Source organism: Meles meles, chromosome 3, assembly GCF_922984935.1.
Source record: "Meles meles chromosome 3, mMelMel3.1 paternal haplotype, whole genome shotgun sequence".
In the NCBI taxonomy this organism is placed as follows: domain Eukaryota; kingdom Metazoa; phylum Chordata; class Mammalia; order Carnivora; family Mustelidae; genus Meles; species Meles meles.
In genome coordinates, this window is record NC_060068.1 from 65,446,336 (window position 1) to 65,467,927 (window position 21,592).

Here is a 21,592-nt window from a genome sequence, read left to right on the forward strand (position 1 = left end):
CAAACTTCCAATATGGCAAAACCTGATAATATCAAACTTTGTTTACATTTGTGATAACATTTATGAGTCAGACTTTTTTTCTTTTTAAGATTTTACTTATTCATTTGAGAGTGAGAGACATAGAGTATAACCAAGAAGAAAGGCACAGGGAGAGGGAGAAGCAAGAGAGGAAGAAGCTGAGAGCCCAGCATGGGGCTTGATCCCAGGACCTACAGATCATGATCCGAGCCAAAGGCAGACTCTTAACCACCAGTCTTAACTTAACCACTTATAGGGGCACCTGAGCCACCCAGGTGCCCCTATAAGTCAGATTTCTGTACTGACTCCTCTTGGTTTATTTGTGAAATCAGAGCTTCCTAATAAGCAAATGAGTAATATGAAAAGGAGATGCTTGGGGGCACCTGGGTGGCTCAGTGGGTTAAAGCCTCTGCCTTCGGCTCAGGTTATGATCCCGGGGTGCTGGGATCGAGCCCCACGTCGGGCTCTCTGCTCAGCAAGAGGCCTGCTTCCTTCTCTCTCTCTGCCTGCCTCTCTGCCTGCTTGTGATCTCTGTCTGTCAAATAAATAAATAAATCTTTAAAAAAAGAAAAAGGAGATGCTTGGGTAGAACTAAGCTATTTTCAACTGTTCTGTGACGTAATCATTTTGAGCAGACAACTGAGAATAAACTGTTGCTTCACTATACCAATTACAAATGACTAATTTCATTCTGTCAGTTAGAACTAGGTTGCTACCAGGTTGATTATCCTATGGTTCTTTAAAAGGTGTTCCTTTTTAAAATGTTTTAAAGTTCATCTTTTACTAATTCAGGTAGGTAATTTATTTAGTCTAATTCCTGAGATTTTTTTTTCTTTCATTGGAAGAGGCATAGAATTTCATGGATATAGTTAAATCTTTAAGAATTTTTCTTTCAGGAGAAGTGAGTTGGGGGAAATCAGACGGGGAGACAAACCATGAGAGACTGTGGACTCTGAGAAACAAACTGAGGCTTTTGGAGGGGAGGAGAGTGGCGAGTTGGTTGAGCCTGGTGGTGGGTATTATGGAGGGCACGTATTGCATGGAGCACAGGGTGTGGCGCATAAACAATGAATTATGGATCCCTGAAAAAACATGAAATTAAAAAAAAGAAAAAAAGAATTTTTCTTTCAGTTCAGTTTATTCACCAAATCAGGATATTCTTAGCATTTAGGTGTTCTCTTTAGGGGTAGATATAACTAATAATTTATGAATTTTGTTTTTTTTGTTTTGGGATAAAGTTCTTACTCTCCTAATAGGCCCAGTAGAGAAGTTTGTATCTTACCTTGTAAATAAAGTTGTGAAATAAAAACTGTTATTGCTCTGGGTATATCAGGCCAAATTTAGTTTCTTGCTAATGAGAGGATTTCCTTCAGAGTAAGAAAGAATGAAAGCCTTACAATTTAGTAGTAAAATAAACTTTTTATTTAATTAAAATATTTATATTAATTCTCTTTTATCTATCTTGTCATATTTCTTGTCATATATATCTTGTCATCTCATTTCTTGAATCCAGTTCCAAAAGGGTCTGAAGTACTTTCTGGGAGGCTTCCTAATATCACCCTCTCCCCACCAATCACCTTAAATTTTAATCTGCTAGAATAATTCCAGTGCTTTTGTAGGGGTAAAGAGTATCAATGTTTGCTTCTTATTTAATTAAGGAACAGAAATAATGCTGAAATGTATGAGATATATGATAAGCATGCAACAATTGCTCAATAAATGTCTAAAATAAATTTATTGCAGAGTGAACATGCCCCTTCTGTTGGAAGTACTCCACTGAGAACGGATTTTTTTATCAGTTTTCATTTTCCTTCTTTCTGTAGTCTATTTCTTTGATCATCTTTCCTCACTTCGTTAAAATTTTCTTTAATTCCTAGACTGAGAAACTCTGAGCTAGAAAAAAAAGCTTAGTTAGACCCTAATTCCTTAGAGGATATTATTCTATTGGTAGCCAAGGGCTCTATTTCTTGAATATATAATCTCAAAATTACTTTCCTATCTCTTCCATTGTGGTTTCACAAAAAAAATCCAAGAAAATTACCAGTAGTAACTATTTTCTTTCCAGTGTTTCTTTCAAATAACAGTATACTGTTTCACGGGTAATGCAATTGCTTTATGACAGAGTATTCTCAGTTTCTTCCTCCCATAATCTATAACCTGGCTGTCATTCATTTTACTTTTCTATAAGCTATAATCACAAAATACATTGTCATTATTTGAACAAACTGTTATCTACTAGATCCATTAAGAATAATAAAAGAGTTGCTCCTGTGTCCTGGTGCTGCGTCCTCTCGGAACCCGTGTGGTCTTTTAGCCAAGATGCCCGAGGAAACCCAGACCCAAGACCAGCTGATGGAGGAGGAGGAGGTGGAGACATTCGCTTTCCAGGTGGAGATCGCGCAGTTGATGTCGCTGATCATCAACACCTTCTACTCGAACAAGGAGATCTTCCTCCGGGAGCTGATCTCCAACTCGTCCGACGCTCTGGACAAAATCCGATACGAAAGCCTGATCGACCCCAGCAAGCTCGACTCGGGGAAGGAGCTGCACATTAACCTCATCCCGAACAAGTAGGACCGGATCCTCACCATCGTGGATACCAGGATCGGCAAGACCAAGGCCGACCTGATCAACAACCTGGGCACCATCACCAAGTCGGGGACCAAAGCATTCATGGAAACTCTGCAAGCAGGCGCAGATATTTCTATGATTGGCCAGTTCGGGGTCGGGTTCTCTTCGGCTTACTTGGTGGCCGAGAAGGTGACGGTGATCACCAAGCACAACGATGACGATGACGAGCAGTACGCCTGGGAGTCCTCTGCAGGGGGCTCGTTCACAGTCCGCACTGACACAGGCGAACCTATGGGTCGGGGAACGAAGGTGATCCTGCACCTGAAGAAAGACCAGACTGAGTACCTGGAGGAGAGGAGGATAAAGGAGATCGTGAAGAAGCACTCCCAGTTCGTTGGCTACCCCATCACTCTGTTCGTGGAGAAGGAACGTGATAAAGAGGTGAGCGATGATGAGGCTGAAGAAAAGGAAGAGAAAGAGGAGGGAAAAGAAAAGGAAGAGGAGTCTGATGACAAACCTGAGATAGAAGTTGTCGGTTCTGATGAGGAAGAGGAGGAGAAGAAGGACGGTGACAAGAATAATAAAATAAAAAAATACAGTTTACCTTTATTTGTTCTTTCTTTTGTACTATTTCTTTATGTACATCCAAATTTCTGACCTATATAATTTCTTTCTCTTTGAATAATTTCTTTAACAGTTTTTGCAAGGCAGATCTCCTGCAAAAAAAATTTCTCAACCTTTTTTTTTGTCTGAGACTTTCTTATTTCTCTTCCACTTTTGAAGGGTGATTTTACTGGATACAGAATTTTAGACCAGTGGGTTTTTTCTTTCAACACTTAATATTTCAGCCCACTGTCTTCTTGCTTGCATTGTTCTTTTTTTGTTTTGTTTTTTAAAAAATTTTTTAATTTAAACTCAACTAGTTAACATACAGTGTATTATTTGTTTCAGGGGTACTGGTCTGTGATTCTTCAGTCCCATATAATACCCAGGGCTCATTACAACACATACCCTCCCCAATGTCCATCACCCAGTTACTCCATCCTTCTACCCCTCCACCCCTCTAGCAACCCTCAGTTTATTTCCTATGATTATGAGTCTGTTATGATTTGTCTCCCTCTCTGGTTTCGTCTTGTTTCATGCTTGCATCGTTTCTAAGAGAAATGTGATGTGATTCTTGTTTTCCTCTGTAATGAAATTCCCACACTACCCTCTCCCCCCACTTCTTCAAATCCCCCCTATCCCTCATCTGGCTTCTTTCCAGATTTTCTCTTTGTATTTGGTTTTATGCAATTTTAATATCATAGACGTAGGTATTGTTTTTGGTATTTATCCTGCTTGGAGTTCTCTGTACTACTTAGATTTGTGATTTTGTGTCTGTCATTACCTTTGGGAAATTCTCAGCCATTATTACTTGACAGAGTTCCTCTGTTCCTTTCTCTTTCTTCTCCTTCTGCTATTCACATTTTATGTATGTTAAACTTGTTAAAATTGTCCCACAATTCTCAGATATTCTATTCCATTTTTTCATTCTTCTCTTTACATTTATATTTTAGAAGTGTCTATTGACATGTCTTAAAACTGATTTTTCCCTTGGCCATGTCCATTCTACTGATGGGTACATCAAAGGCATTCTTCATTTTTAAAAAAAAATTTTATTTATTTATTTGAAAGAATGAGAGAGAACACAAGTGAGGGGGAGGAGCAGAGGGAGAAAGAGAAGCAGACTTCTTGCTGAGCAGGGAGTCCTGTGTGGGGCTTGATCCCAGGACCCTGAGATCATGACCTGAGCCGAAGACAGACACTTAACCAACTGAGCCACCCGGGCACCCGCAGTCCTCATTTTTGTTATGTGTTGTTGATTTAGTATTTTCTTTCTTAGAGTTTCCATCTGTCTGCCTAATTACTTACTTATTCTTGTATATTGTCAATTTTTCCCAATAAATTCTTCAACGTGTTAATCATAGTTATTTTAAATTCCAAGTCTGATAATTCCGAATTTCTGCCAAACTGAGTCTGTTTCCGATGCTTGATTTATCTCCTCAGACCATTTTGTTTTGCCTTTTGGTATGGTTGGTAATTTTTTGTTCAAAGCTAGACATAGTGTATTGGGGAAAAGGAACTTCAGTAGATGATTGGTTAGTTTCAAGTCTTATGTTTATCTGGCAAGGAATTAGACTGTGTTGACTATTTGCTATAGCTCTGCGATCCAAGGCTAAAATCTCTTCTGTTTAGTTTTGTCTCCCTTACTGTCTTTGAGTTTTCCTAGAAACCTTAAATAAGGTGTGAGTCCTATAGTTCTTCTGCACTTCCCTGTTATTTTATAGGAACCCTAATGATGTGGTGGTAATGTGGGGAGGTGTGGGAGGAAATGTTCTATACTCCTATCATTAGATCTTATTCCTTTAGTGAGCCCCAATTGGGCATTTCCCTTTACTCATGTCAATTAAGCTCTGGTAAAATAGTTTCTTTTATGGGCAGGCCTTATTAAGTAGAACAGAAGGGTTGAGAATATTTCAAAATGGTTGCTTTTCCCCTTCCACTCCTGGAAGAGGAAAGGATTTTTCTCTTGTTTTCACAGGGAGAACCTAGTGGGACTCACTGAGCCTGAGCAGTAAATCAATTACGGTTTAAGGTGTTCCTTCCACAGTACTGCCTTCAACCTACTACTTCTGCACCTGGGCTTATGCTTCTTCTAAGCCCCAAGTCTCTGTATCTGCCTGTTTGTTTTTCCAGTTTTCAGGACAGTAGTTTGCTCTTTGATCTCATTTCTCTGATAGACTAAGAAAGTTGTTGATTTTTAGTTCAGTTTTTTTTTTTCTTTTTTTGAGGACAGTAGTGACTTCTTCCAAATTCTTTATATGTTGGACAAGAAACTAGAAGTTTATGTTATTAAAATGAAGATTTTACTTTAAAGCATGCTTTGTCTCTTAAGCCTTGTATGAACTTCCCTAGAAACAATGTTTCTGGTGAATATTTGAACACATGACATTTAGGCAGAGTTTTTTTTTTTCATCCCCTTTTGAAATTATCGTTGATTTTTTTTAAATGCAGAGTATAATCCCATGTAAGCAGGACAGTGAATCCTTGATGTTTTCTTTCTAAAACTTGATTCAGCAATTAGAAAATCTTTTTTAAATCTTTTTTTAAAGATTTAAAGATTAAAAAAAAAGACACTTTCTCCCTCAAAATATGTAGACAGGATGAATAGTGGGGAGAATTTGTGTAGCATGTATAACTCCCTTCAATGTACCAGATACTCTTCTGTGTGGCTTCAAGGAAGAGTAGAGGTAGGATACCCAAATTATAATGTTCCAAGGCTAGTCAGGTAACAGAAAGATGAATGATATGAAATTCATATATTACATGATGCTATTCAGTCACATCCAGAAGAGCATAAAGATAGGTCACTTCATCCTGTCTTGGTAGGGTTGAGATGAGGCATGAAAATCTGCCCGAAACAGTTGACATGTAATGGGGGCTAAGAAGAAAATTCAAGGTAGCAGAATTGCCGGAGATTGAGGGTTTAGTCTATGCTTGTTTTTCTTCTACAGTCAGGAATTAGAGAGCACGGTAAATTGGGCAAGTTACATAGTGTTTCTCCCACTCTACTGATGTATGGTTTTATTATTTGGTATGATATTTTGTGAAGACATTTGCCCAGTAATGTATTTTGAAACCATACGTAGGCAGTTTTTGAATCTTTTCTATTATAATGTACTATGAAAGTTGAGAATTAACTATAATACAGTATTTCGTATTGACTTAAGGTATGAACAGCCAAAATAGTTCAGTTTTTTAATTCTCAAAGTATATCTCTAAAGTATTTTGCATAGTGGTAAAATTAACTTGGGTTTGAATTAAGTTTGATTGGTTTTATTATTGCTTTAAATATAAGGATATTTTATGATTTCATAGGTAATAGGAAATTTTCAGAAGTGATAAGCCATTCATTTTAGCTAATCTCATTTAGTTAGGTCATTTTTCTTCAAGTGGCAGGCCATTATGTAACTTCATACATATTTTTGTCTGATCCTACATATTTTTAGTGTATTTTTTCAGGTTTACAGTACCACTACTTTCTGGTGAAGGTATAATGAACATAATTTTAACTACTACATTAAGATATAGGAATACTATTTGATTAATAATTATTAGATTATTGCCTCATTCTAGTGTAGTGTTGTAGCATTTGAAATTATCATTACTAGCCAAGGTAAAGCTATTCTAGCATGCATCCAATACATGCTTTCTAAAATGAATGAATACATATACATAGAAGAAAGAATTTTGGGCTCCTTAAAGAAAGTAGTATGGAGAATCTATTTTAGATTACAGAATACAGCACCAAAGCAACTGACGTCTTAAATTTTCTAAAAAAATAATCTTCTGATTTTGTTTCATAAAATTTGACTTTTAATTATGTTCCTGCTAAAATTACTCTCTGATATATTGTTCATAGATTATTAAAGACAGTTTTGGAGAGAGCAACACTTCTTAAAATGACCATTAAAATCTATTAAATCATTGCTGTCCCTTGGTATCTCTTTCCTCACTTTCTTTGCCTTCCTTCACAGATAAAATGCATTATATAATGCATTATAGTTTTGCTATAACAAATTACTATAATTTCAGTGTCTTAAAGCCACACAAATATATTACTTCACAATTCTACAGATCAGAAGCCCAGTATGATTGTCACCAAACTGAGATCAAGGTATGCACAGGCTATGTTCCTTTTTTGGAGACTCTAGGAGAGAATCCATTTATTTCTTATTTGAGTTGTTGGCAGAATTCAGTTCTTTGTAAATACAGGACTGAGGACTTGTTTTCTAACTGGTTGTTAAATGGTTAGCCCACCTTTTAGAGGCTCATTGTCTCCTTCCTCCAGCTTCAAAACCAGCGATGACCATTCAAGGTCATTTCACTTTGCATCCCTTTGTTCTTCTGTGATCTTCTAGTTTTAAAAAATTAAAAGATTAGATTTGGCCAGTTTGGGTAATCCAGGATAATCTCCCCATCTTTGGTCCTTAACCTTAATCATATCTGTATAATTTCTTTTACCATGTAACATAACATATGGATAGGTTTCAGGAGTCAGAATGTGGACATATTTGGGGAACTATGTTTCTCCCTGCTATAAACAGTAATACTAATTGACGCCTAACTTTGTTGGATTAATTTTCCTTTTTTGTGTAGAATATCTCTAACTTTTTCCTCCTTGATTCAGTAAATACAAACGAGGTGTTAGGATTCAGTCAAGATAGTACTGTATCGGGCGCCTGGGTGGCTCAGTGGATTAAGCCGCTGCCTTCGGCTCAGGTCATGATCTCAGGGTCCTGGGATTGAGCCCCGCATCGGGCTCTCTGCTCCGCAGGGAGCCTGCTTCCTCCTCTCTCTCTGCCTGCCTCTCTGCCTACTTATGATCTCTCTGTCAAATAAATAAATAAAATCTTAAAAAAAAAAAAAAGATAGTACTGTATCAGGTACAATTCCTCTATGGAAATCGTAGGGGAAAACAGATTCTAGAAATACTGAAAAAAGAAAATATGGTTTCAGAGTACTGCTTTGAAAAAACAGGAGGTCCTTGTATATTTTTGCGAGTTTATATTAACTGGCCCTAATTTTTAGTATTAAGGTTCATAGTTATTAACATAATAGCAAGAAGTAAGCCAGGTTCTCCTAATTTAGTATTAAAACATTTCAGTTATAAAATAAATAAGTACTAGGGATATGATGTACAACATGATGACCACAGTTAATACTGCTGTAGGATACATAGTAAAGTTTGGAAAAGAATAAATCCTTAGAGTTCCCAACACAAAAAGAAATTTCTTTCCTTTTTTTGTCCTTTTTTCTTTTCTTTCTGTTTTATCTATGTAAGAAGATGGACGTTAGTTGAATCTGTTGTAATCATCTAATGATATATGCAAATGCCTGAAAATTATACAGTGATGTATGTCGATTATTTCTTCATTCAACTGGGTGGGGCACTCAAAGAAAGATACTCATTCAGAGCAATAACAGCCATTTATGTGAATTTTGATAATGGATGACATTATATCTTCATGTGTTTTTTTATTTCTACCTAGATTATTACGAAGTATGTATATGAGCTCTTGGAAAAGGACTGTAACTTGAAAAAAATCTCCATTCCAGTAAGTCCAGTTTTTAAAAATGATTAAACTTCCAAATGAAATAGTTTTCAATTCAGGAGAAACTGTTTATATGAGTTTAACTGTGGTAAGTTTAAACATTAAGGTCCTAATATGTTGATGTTGATAGTGCTCATATTAAATGCCTGGCAGTGTATCTCAGTTCATTGTGCACAATAATTCTTTAAAACTAATACTCTTCAATGTAGAGGAAAAAAATGCTGATAACCAGTTTTTTTTAATATGATGATGCGTTTAAAAAGGACTACCCCCCTGCCTCTTCTAATTTAATTGGTATAACTTATTTTTACTTATTTTTTTAAGTAAACCAGTATACTTGATGTTGCAGTAGATATTCACTGTCTTTAATTATTTCCTGATTTTTATAATTATATATTTTATTTCCATGTTATTTCCTGTACACATTCCCAAATTCATTCCTCATCCTTCCTGTTTTATAACATTGCTCCTTCGCTTCCTTGTAGAACATTCTTTTCAAATTTTGTACATTTTCCCATTTCAGAGTAAAGAAGTTTGAGATATGTTCTCAGTCTTAAATTCACACAAAAAAAAATTTAATGTAAAACATGATACAATCAAAAAATGAAGAAACAGTAATGTTATATATGAAACAGTGATGGTATTAGATTAGATGATCCTTGCTGTTCATGATAACTGAGTGTATGATATATAAAAATCAGGAAGGTTTTTATGAAAGTAATGAATTTAAGGCACAAAACTTTGCATATAAGGTACTTTGTCTACATGATATTTTGCATGAGATTTTTAAATTCCTTGGGTAATATTCTACTATGAACTGGAGGGTTTGAGGATTTTTTAATAGTATTTATCCTCACAAATTAATTCCAAAGTTCAGTATTTAAAAGGAAAATCTATTTTATGTTTAATTTTATATAAATAAGCTCAAATGCTGGGTCACATTGTTAATCATCTATTCAGAGTCTTTGAGGTGCCAGGCACTGTTTCAGGTGCTGGTGTGTACTAGTGAACAAAATACTATTCTGAGCAATAGCTAGGCTAACCCTCCTTTATTTGGAAACTTTTCTTCCTTTTGTTCAGTCTTTCTTGTTAATTTTCTTTCTTTCAAAGTTTCTGAAGAATAATATTTAAGGAGACTTAGCTTGATTTATTGTTACAACACAGTTAAGACTGAGCCATTTAACTCTTTAATACTTGTAGTTACATGGAACTTTTAAACTCATTTCCAGAAGAAATCAGAAGATAATTGGCTGTATGGATTATGTTATATGATTAAGTTTCACTAATTTTCCTTTATAGAAAGCTTGAGGTTAGGATTAGGAGGACTTTGTTTTATAGATGTGATTACTTTCCTCTGGTTTAAACTTTAGACTGTAAAGCTAATAAACATAGAGAAAACTTTGCATTATATGAGACCAATAGTAAGTGTCATGTCCATTTATGGTTAGTAAACATTTCCTGATTTTATAAACTGAAAAGAAACCAAAATTTGTTTTGTTTTAGGAAATTAATGTCTCTCCGTAGGTTATCATCATGTATTTTCTATCACTGTGAAATTTTTTTTCTATAACTATTCATTTTCTCCTGAGTTCTCTTAAATCCCAAAGCTAGCAGTGAAGGTGGTTTTTTATTTTGCCTTGTTTTGTATCACAGTTGTTCTTTTTATTATAGGAATACCTCAAAGTGGTTTGGTTTGTTTTTTTTTTCCCCTGATGAAGAGCTAAGTTTTAGTTTTATGGTTGAACTATTAATAAGGAAAGAAAGACTTCTTTCCTTTCCTTTTCTTTCTTTTCCTTTTCCTTTCTTTCCTTTTTGCAAATAACAGCACCTGGTGGAAACCTATGATTTGATGGTAAAGATCATGAGACATGTATGTCTCATGTTTACTCCCTACTTTACATATATTCTCTTGTACAAATTATTCTCAACTCTAATATCTTACACTTGTGTAGAACTTCAGATTACATAAATTAACTTAATAACTTGATTATAAATTTTCATTCATTTTATTCAGCCATGTTTAAATGATCATCACAATTAGTGGGGTTCATGGGTATCCCAAAGTGAATTGTTAACTGTTAAAAATTGTTCTCACTTATCAGTTGGTCTTTGAAGTTGATTGGTTAATAAAGTTAGATGGTGCACTAGAATGACTTTTATATGCATTCCTTAATGAAAGTTCAGTTTAATGAATTAGTGCTGTTTGAAGACAATGGCCTTGAAACAGCCATTTTCTAACTTAAGCTAATGCCGAAAATTATGTTTTATTCATATAGATATTTTAGTATTTAAACTTAGTACTAACTTTTTACAAAGTAAGTTATAGATACCAGCTTCAGAGTTCTGTGTTAAATTGAGATGAATATAAGACAATGACCATCCTAAATACTGCCCTTACTCCTTAATCATTAATAACTACATTTTTCATTTTCATTGTTTTTTTTCCTTGAATATTCTGATGATCTCATGTTTTTAAAGTCAGTTCTTTTATAAAACTTTTATTCATTTATTCATGGCTACCTTAATTTGCAGCCCTTAAATATTTTTGAACAGCATTTTAATATAAAAAACACATTTCATCTTCTGAAAATAAGCACTCTTCCAGTTTTAAAGTGATTACTGTGGAATTTAAGTGCCAACATTCCACTGCTTAAAAAATTGACTCAGTTCCTTGGTAACAGGGGACTTAATCAAATAGAGAAATGAAATAGTGAACAGCGCCTACTGCGAAGTCTACAGCTATAGAGTTTTTTTTTTCTTATTAAGATAAACAGATGTCCATTTCCATAGCCATTCTAAGATCCATTAAGGCCTCAGTGATTTTAAGAGTGCTTTTATTTGTGCACATTTAGATGTACTCTTTGGTAAATGAATGACTGGAAACCTCTGTGGCCCCTTTTTCATTATACATTGACAGCTTTGTTTTTTAATTTTTCTTTTGTTCTTATCACTTTTGTTTTTATAAAGGCCACTTTAACTGAGTGATTCCTCTATTTTCATATAACATTCATAGGTAAAAGGGAATTTTCCTTCTCAGATTTGGTTTTCCCCGTTTCTCAACTACTTCTTTTCCTCTGAGTTAGTCATACCTGCTGTTACCATCAAAATTTCCTTACTTCTGGATGTCACATGCAGGAGAAGCTAATGTGACTGCTTCACACTTCATACTTCTATTACTGCATACTAATTACTACTAAGATTGGTTATACCATTTTAATTTCTAGCATTGTGTAGCTCTTTTAAAATTCTTCATAGTTATATATTATTTTAATCTTCAATATATGCTTTCTGAACCAGGCAAGTATTGTAACAAGTTAAGAGGACACATTATTTAGTTAAATGCCTTTTATTTAAAGGAGGTCACTGGTGATGCTAGATAACATTCCTTATTATAAAAGTTTATTCATTGCTTTATTTACTGAGTGCCTACAATGTGCCAGCCTCTCTTTTATCCATTGGGAATGTCGCTGGATACAAACAGAAAAGTCCATGCCCTCTTGGACTTGCATTCTGGTGGTGAGAGGAGATGGTTAATAAACAGTTACATAAACGTATGTATAAAGTAGAACATACATTAGATTGTGTTATGTGCTGTGAAGGAAAATAAAACAGAGAAAGAGTCTAGGAAATTCTTGAGGAGACGTTTAAATTTAAATTCCCTGAGGAGGGGATTTTTTTTTAAGCCCTATGGCTATGCTCTTCTTGCTGAAATAACTGCCCTTTGTGGTATTTAAACAAATGGCCACCAATCTTCTTGTTTTAGAATTAGAGAAATTTTAATTTTTTTCTCTTCCCAGGAATAGTGACAGGGAACATGTAGAATCCAGAACTTTTTTTTTTTTGTATTTTGAGTTTTTGTCTATTTTTTAGTTTCATAATTTCATGAATCTGTACTCTTGAAGAAGTGAAGAGCTATTTCATTACAAAGTATATGGACTGAACTTCTCTGTTTGAGTCTGTGTTTTACCAGCCATCAAGACTTTAGCTTCTGGCACTGACATGGCTGCACAGAAGCTTCCATTCCAAGTTACTGGCCACTGCTGATGTGGAATACCATTCAGTGCAGGCCATCAGTCAGGTAGACAGGTTAGGAAGTTATCTCTTTGTAAGTCTTTTGAGTCTTTCAAATCTAAAACATAAAATCACCTGGCTTAAACCTAAACATTAAATATAATCAAAATATATAAAATATTCATTCCATAAATAAGTACTACATAAAATGTATAAAAATACTCATCCTATAAATATTTAGTACATAAAATAAAGTTAGAGGAATACTTAAATAGTATTCCTTCATAAAATAATTGTTACATGAGCCTGTGTTCACATCCTGAATGAAAGTTCGAAGACCAGTTACATAGAATAGTAGATGATTGAGTTTTTAAATAGTTTCCTCTCCTACCTTTTAAAAGCTTAGTAGTATTCTTTACTAATATATGATTTTCCAACAGGTGTATCCTCCTGTTGGGTTTTTCTGTTTTCTATTATAGATGTAATATACTTCTGTTATAGAATTATAGACTCATTAGCCATGTGATCTTTGGCAAGTAATTTAAACTCCCTAAGCCTCAATTTCTTCATGTATAAGTGATGATAATAATAATACCACTTTAATGAGATTGTGATTGAGATAATGTTTTTTAGGACATTTAGCATAGTATCTACACTGTAAGGACTCAAAAAATCAGTTATTTATGTTATAATACTAAATATGCACCAATAATATAGGGAGATATATTTCCAGTATTTTTTTGCCATATTACTGTCATGTCTTTTATGCTAATCCATCGCATTTGTAGTTGTTAATGTCTGATGAATACTTCAGTTTTTTAAAGCTTTTTTACTTCTATAACTCTAGTAGCCATTCTATAATTTATGGTAACCATTAGTTGTTTTCTCATTTATGTCTGTGCCTGATCAGAAAACATGTATTTATTATTTAATTTTTTTTTAATTACAGGTAGATGCCACTGAGAGTGAACCAAAGAGTTTTATCTTTATGAGTGAGGATGCTTTGACAAATCCACAGAAACTGATGGTTTTAATTCATGGTAGTGGTGTTGTCAGGGCAGGTCAGTGGGCTAGAAGGCTTATTATAAATGAAGATCTGGACAGTGGCACACAGATACCTTTTATTAAGAGAGCTATGGATGTAAGTGCAATTTCTTTTCTATTTTTTTTTCGGCATTTTATAGCTCTGTTTTATTATGTATTATAAATTATTTTATCCTGTCTCTTCAAAAGTACATTCTAAACATAATTTTATCTTTAAATTGTTTTTTTATTTGTAATTCAAGATTATTTATTATTTTACCATTGGAATGAAAAACTAAATGGTATTTTATTTAGATAATGTCTTTAAAATGAATATTTTTTATTCTAAATTTGTTATTATTTGAAATATCCCTTAATTTATCAAACACTTATCAATATTATTTAAAATACTTAAAAAAATCAAGATTGCTTTTGTAAATCTTTGCATACCTAATTTAGTTAAGTTAGAAACTGAAGGAAATCTACTTGAAATTAATTTCTTATTCTTTAAAAAAAGAGTTTAAAAAAAAAGAGTTGGAATGACTCAGTGTTTGTCATTTCTTTAAAAACTCTAGAACTCAGAAATAAACTGCTTTAAGCATTAGATAAAGACCTATAAAATGGTAAATTGAAATATTTACTGAATTACTTTATTTTTACTTGAATTCTACCTTTCTAGAAACTGTTATTTTATGTATGCAAGGTTTTCTTTCCTAGAATAGTGAAATTGGGTTGTTTTTGACCTATAATTGTTACGTCTTAACGTTTGGCTACTTTTTTTTTTTTTAACTGTCTCATTCTTATGTTCTGCAGTGAACAGCTAAATTTTCCAAAGTATAGGTTTCTTTCGAATATGAATGGTTTCTTCAGAAAAAAGGTGTAGTCTTGTAAAAAAGATTTCATATAAGAACTTAAAGTTATTAAGGGATGTATCTGTGCATGTGTGCTTTATAAGAGCTATATTATTACATTTTTGTAATTATACTGGGAGAGGAATTGCTTGATACATTGATAATTTCAAAAGTTAAAGATAGGTTTCCTGCTCTTTTACCTCTGAAATTATAAAATCAAGGCCCAGCCCAGCTCTTAAGAGAGTATTTTTGTTAATAGTTTTTGAGGCCCTTAAAATGCTTCAAGTAGAATTTCTTGGGTTAATTGTGTATTTTTTTTCAGTGTTCATGGATATGTAAAGAACACAAGACATTACTTTTGATTGGTTGCCAATTTCTACAGTGCAATTTTAGTGGAATTTAAGTAAAATTTAGTAGAATTTAAATAAAATGAAGTTTAGATTGAAGTAACACATAAAATATTGTATTATTTAAGCATACATATTTCTGGCTATGATAGTGAAATGAACTTTCGCTCTGACACATTAGTTTGTGGTTATAAGAGATCCTATCATTGATTCAGAACATTATATGTGAAATGTGATCACAATTCAGTGTATATTTGAAAATACAATTTAGTAAAGAAAATCGTGTGTTCATACGTATAAGGGCTTGGTGAAATACTGTATGTAATTATATTGTTCCTGCTACTAGATCAAGTAAGCCTTTCCTGTTCTAGGATATTTTATTATTATGCAAGATTTTTCAAGGTGAAAGAGTATGGTAAGTCATGCCAAACAACTGTGAACAAACTATCTGTTGATATCCCAAACAGGAGAGAGGAAGTTTGTCAGTAACTTTAGACTAGTCAGGCATTTTGTTCTTATAAGTAGAAGTAGAAGTGTAATGTTTAGAAACTAACAGCATTTCATTGCTTTGACTCTTTTCTGATTTTCTCAATAATGGCAACTCATGATTCCTAAAAAAAAAATCAGCTGATTTCCTAGTACTCTAGGATTTAGTGTATTTAGTATTTATGTGTGGTATACTTAAAAGTTTAATTGATATACTTTTTTTCTCTTTATAAAAAACTGAATATGACCTTTATTGTGGTAAATTTCTACATGGTGAATATTTTTAAATGGCTATCTCTTTTTAATCTAGATAAAGTGATTTGTTACTTTGGCTTTACCGTTTCATGGTGTTTCTTCGGTGGTTCTTCAAAAACTACTGTGTGTTTATGTGTGGTGGGAGGACACTGGTTGTAAAGGGGTGGTATTCTAGGAAGCAGGCAGAGGAAGACTAATTGGGAGGACTAAAGCTATCTCATCCTTACCTTTTAATCAGATTAGTTCTATTTTTATTTTGTGGACTTTATTCAAAAATTGTATTTAATGAAATGTTTCCAAAATTTAGAAAAGACTGGGAGCATTACCCATTTTTTTGTGATCTGTCAGTTTTTTATATCACAACTGAAGTAAATCTGTTATTTCTCAGGATAGGCAATATGATCTCTACTCAGTTTTGTTAATAGTATGTCTGTTGTGGCAGCTGTCCCTTGAGCTCACCCACTCTCACTAATAAACATTCCTGCTTTCACAGGTCAAAAAAAAAAAAATCTGCTATATCTCTTGCAGATTTTTAGGAAAAGATTAAAGGTCCTAATATTGGATTCATAGCATTATAAGGTTAAATTAAACCTTTTTCCCATCAGTGGAACCCTGCCTCTGAGGCGACTATTCTGTAAAAAGTAGGTTTAAATCTATGGAGCTACTTCGGTTGAAGCTGAGGTGAGAATTGGAGCAACTTCTACAATGACCCCTGAGATTTCTTCCCCAAACCCTAGGGCTCCATAGCTAACAGTCTAAGAATTAAAGATATGCCAGTCCTTGCATTTTAGATACTTTAGAACTTTATTATAAAAAATGTATTAAGATTTCATGGTGAAGAAATAGTACATATCAGATACATCCCCACAGTACTTCTGAGTGCCATAGCTCATATTTTTAGTGTTTAACAGTCTTCATTGCATAATACATTACTTGGAGTCAGAAACAGTGTATCATATAGCCAAGTACTGATTATTCAGTGTTTGTACAGTTTGAGAGTTACTCATACGTGTTTCTTCTTTGATCTTTTCTCATGTGTATCTTTTTAGGCATTTCAGTTGGTCTCTGTAAAATGGGCAAGGAAAGAAAAGTCATTACACTACTTAAAGTCATTTAATTACTAATTGCAGATGTAGAACAAGGGTGCAGAATTTAAGGGTGCAGAAGTTAAGGAGCTCTCAGGGTTGTGCAATATTTGTAGGATCCTGAGAGTAAGTACCTCCTTAAATTTTGTATCATAGGCAGCTTTCTGATCTCTCCCTGTCCAGACTTTGACTGACTGAGTTGTACTGTCAAAAAGTTTTATGGAGAGTAGTTTGGGAGCCACTGGTATATACCGTCAAATTTTTCCATGCATCGGAATCACCTGGAGAGTTTTTGAAACACAAATTGCTTTGTCCCAAAACCTAAATTTGATGGAGAAGGATCTGGTTGGAACCTGAGAATTTACATTTCTAAGACTGTCCCCAGGTGATGTTTTGCTCTTAATCTGGGTACCACACTAGAACCTCTGGTGTAGGTAACATTCTTTGGATTGGTTGAGAGTTTATTTATACTTCTCAGGCTCTAGGTATAATGGATAAGTTATAACTTGATGGCAATTATATTTAGTATGACAGAAGGTAAGTTCTAGGAAATTTTATTTATTTATTTATTTTTAATTTGATAGAGAAAGAGATCACAAGTAGGCATAGAGGCATGCAGAGAGAGGGGGGGGGAAGCAGGCTCCCTGCTTCGCAGAGAGCCCGATGTGGGGCTCGATCCCAGGACCCTGAGATCATGACCTGAGCCGAAAGCATAGGCTTAACCCACTGAGCCACCCAGGTGCCCCTAGGAAATGTTTTATAATAAAATCAATAGAGAAGTAAAGTTTAACTCATGAAGAATACTTTCAAAATACTAATAAGTGGTTCATACTCAAAATGATAAAATTTATTGATTTTAATAGTTTTGTAAGAAGTCTGATTACTTCACTAAGCCCACCCACATTTTTACTAAGTTCTCATAGTTGGATTATTTAGAAGAGTCTGATGTTTCCATAATTACTTACCTTGAGTATAGCTTTCATATTGTTCTATCTAAGTTTAAAGAAATTATAATATTTTTATCAGCATAATTGGTACAGTTTGGGTTCTAAAACATGGTGGACTGAGCTAATTAATATGCATTTCTCCCTTCTGCATACACACATGTAAAAATAGTAGATAAAACATAGCAACAACAAAAATATTAAGTATCTAGTTATGTTCAAAAGATAGAAAAGGAATTTTTAAATGCCTAACTACAAGAAAAAACTTAAAACCACAATGGTAAGTTCCTCAAGGGTGTAGCAGCCCAAAGGGGATAGCTAATGAGATACAAGCCCTCGGTCTACATTACAGCTTTGAGCTTGAGAGGCAAGTGCTAATACCAAGACCCTTGGATATAGCTAAGGCCTGGAAGTTTCTGCCCTTTCAGTTTTCAGGAGTAGAAAAATCAGTTCATGGCCCAAAGGTGAAAAGAGGAAGTTTATTTCCTAGAGAGGCCAGGTGGGGTAAATTAACATCCTCCCTTGGGAAACAGAAGGCACAGATCACACTCCAAAGTTAGATTTGGATTTGCAGCCTGAATTTAGACAACCTTTGTAAGTGTGGGAATTTCAAACAATGTATATTAATGTAAAAATGGACTTTGGACGGATGAAACTTCTGGGGTACTAGATGGAAGCAAACACAAAAGTCCCAGTAACAACACTTTCCAACTTTTCCAGGGTAAATCCCTAATGAAGGTGAATTTCTAGTCAGAAACTAAAAATTATATGAAGAAACGATTCGTCACAAGGAATAGTCAGGTGAGGCAACTATCAGAAACAGTTGAAGAGAGAATTGGTAAATTAAAACCTAGAGTTGAAGAGTATAGTATACAGAATTTAGCAGAGAATCGGAGGAAAAAAATTGATATTTTTTTAAATGATAGATAAAGAACATGACTTTTTAATCATAAGAATTTCAAAAAATTGATAGGGGAAAAGTCAAGAATAAAATAAAATCTAATATTTTGTAGATGTTTCAGAAAAACAATAGGAAAGGAGAGAATAAGCAATATATTAATTTCTGATAGTAAAGACAGATGTTGAAGTATGGCATAGCTTAAGCAAGACAAATGGAAAGAAATCTACACTTAAAATGTATTAAAATAAAACTGCAGAGCATCAGATGGTACATGCATGTAATCTGAAAGTCAAGTAAAATCAAAAGTCATTTATCAAAATAGTGATTATCCTTTGCTAATCCTTCCTCACTTATTCTGTTCCCTAGACATAATCACTCAGTACTTTTTGGTATTACTTGCGTGCTCTCTATCCATATTTTTAAATTTAATACTGTCTCTTGATCTGTCAGTCACTTTCTGTTATGGTAGACAAGAATCTCTTTCCTATTATTGCAGTTTTTTGTATTAAATCAGAAATCAAGCTTTACAATATTACTACTACTATGAATTTTTTATGGCTGACTCAGGTAGAACCTATGGTTACTTTTCATTTTTGCTGAAGTTTGTTTTCATGGAATTCTTTTTTTTTTCCTATTGTCTTTACAGTAACTGTTAATTCAGCTTTTGATTTATCTCTCAGTAGTGTTTTTAAAGGGTCAGATTTACCAAAGCATCTCATAATTTCCTGTTTTTCTCTGGAGAACTCTCTTTTGGAAACCCGTGGACTTTCATTCCAGTCCTAACTGGTCACTTTCTAAGCCTGCCTATCTACCTGTTTTCCTGGGACTCCCCTTGGATGGTCTCCCTATGTTTGAACTCCTGTTTCCTGGATCTAATAAACCCAGCTTTTTGGATATATGCCCTCATATTGTTGGAGTCATCAAAAAGTGAATATAAGATAAGTTTTTGAAACCTTTTATTTCTGAAAAAAAAATGCCTTTATTTTACTTGCTTCCTTTATTTTGATAATTCAGGTAGGCATAGAATTCCAAGTTGAAAGTCATTTCATTCTGAAGTTTGAATGCTTTGTTTCATCGTCTTTTAGCTTCCAGTGTTTTAACTGAAAAGTCTGGTACCATTCTGACCTTGAATGCTTTTGTTCCCTCTGTGTAAGCTTCTTTTCCTTTTGCCTGATGTCAAGAAATTACTCATATTGCTTTTTAGGAATTTCCTATGCTATGGTGTTTTTATCTTTTTGTTTCTTTCATTGGGTTGTGCACTTGGTGATTCCTTTCTGTCTGTACTGTAAACTCATGATTCTCAATTCTTTTTTTTTTTTTAAGATTTTATTTATTTATTTGACAGAGAGATGAGAAGTAGGCAGAGAGGCAGGCAGAGAGAGAGGAGGAAGCAGGCTCCCCGCTGAGCAGAGAGCCCGATGCGGGGCTCGATCCCGGAACCCCGGGATCATGACCTGAGCCGAAGGCAGAGGCTTTAACCCACTGAGCCACCCAGGCGCCCCATGATTCTCAATTCTTAGAAGATTTTTTGTGTTCTTTTTTTTTTTCAATTTTATTTATTTTTTCAGCGTAACAGTATTCATTGTTTTTGCACAACACCCAGTGCTCCATGCAAAACGTGCCCTCCCCATTACCCACCACCTGTTCCCCCAACCTCCCACCCCTGACCCTTCAAAACCCTCAGGTTGTTTTTCAGAGTCCATAGTCTCTTATGGTTCGCCTCCCCTTCCAAATTTTTTTGTTTTTAATAAACATATAATGTATTTTTATCCCCAGGGGTACAGGTCTGTGAATCGCCAGGTTTACACACTTCACAGCACTCATGATAGCACATACCCTCCCCAATGTCCATAGCCCCCTCCCCCTCTCCCAATCCCACCTCCCCCCAGCAACCCCCAGTTTGTTTTGTGAGATTAAGAGTCATTTATGGTTTGTCTCCCTCCCAATCCCATCTTGTTTCATTTATTCTTCTCCTATCTCCCTAACCCCCCATGTTGCTTCTCCATGTCCTCACATCAGGGAGATCATATGATAGTTGTCCTTCTCCGATTGACTTATTTCACTAAGCATGATACGCTCTAGTTCCATCCACGTCGTCGCAAATGGCAAGATTTCATTTCTTTTGATGGCTGCATAGTATTCCATTGTGTATATATACCACATCTTCTTTATCCATTCATCTGTTGATGGACATCTAGGTTCTTTCCATAGTTTGGCTATTGTAGACATTGCTGCTATAAACATTCGGGTACACGTGCCCCTTCGGATCACAATGTTTGTATCTTTAGGGTAAATACCCAGTAGTGCAATTGCTGGGTCATAGGGTAGTTCTACTTTCAACATTTTGAGGAACCTCCATGCTGTTTTCCAGAGTGGTTGCACCAGCGTGCATTCCCACCAAGAGTGTAGGAGGGTTCCCCTTTCTCCGCATCCTCGCCAGCATCTGTCGTTTCCTGACTTGTTAATTTTAGCCATTCTGACTGGTGTGAGGTGATACCTCATTGTGGTTTTGATTTGTATTTCCCTGATGCCGAGTGACGTGGAGCACTCTTTCATGTGTCTGTTGGCCATCTGGATGTCTTCTTTGCAGAAATGTCTGTTCATGTCCTCTGCCCATTTCTTGATTGGATTGTTTGTTCTTTGGGTGTTGAGTTTGCTAAGTTCCTTATAGATTTTGGACACTAGCCCTTTATCTGATATGTCGTTTGCAAATATCTTCTCCCATTCTGTCAGTTGTCTTTTGGTTTTGTTACCTGTTTCCTTTGCTGTGCAAAAGCTTTTGATCTTGATGAAATCCCAATAGTTCATTTTCGCCCTCGCTTCCCTTGCCTTTGCTGTTGTTCCTAGGAAGATGTTGCTGTGGCTGAGGTCGAAGAGGTTGCTGCCTGCATTCTCCTCAAGGATTTTGATGGATTCCTTTCTCACATTGAGGTCCTTCATCCATT

General features: G+C 34.8%; 1 protein-coding gene across 6 annotated transcripts in view; it reads left to right on the forward strand.

Annotated features, from left to right (window-relative positions):
* Nucleotides 1–21,592, forward strand: part of FAM172A (family with sequence similarity 172 member A) — a 429,585-nt gene that overhangs the window by 111,322 nt on the left and 296,671 nt on the right. For all 6 annotated transcript variants that reach the window (XM_045999245.1, XM_045999240.1, XM_045999242.1 and 3 more), the window contains 2 exons: nucleotides 8,682–8,747; nucleotides 13,705–13,896. In XM_045999245.1, the coding sequence (XP_045855201.1) occupies nucleotides 8,682–8,747; nucleotides 13,705–13,896 (258 nt within the window). The remainder of the gene's footprint in view (nucleotides 1–8,681; nucleotides 8,748–13,704; nucleotides 13,897–21,592) is intronic.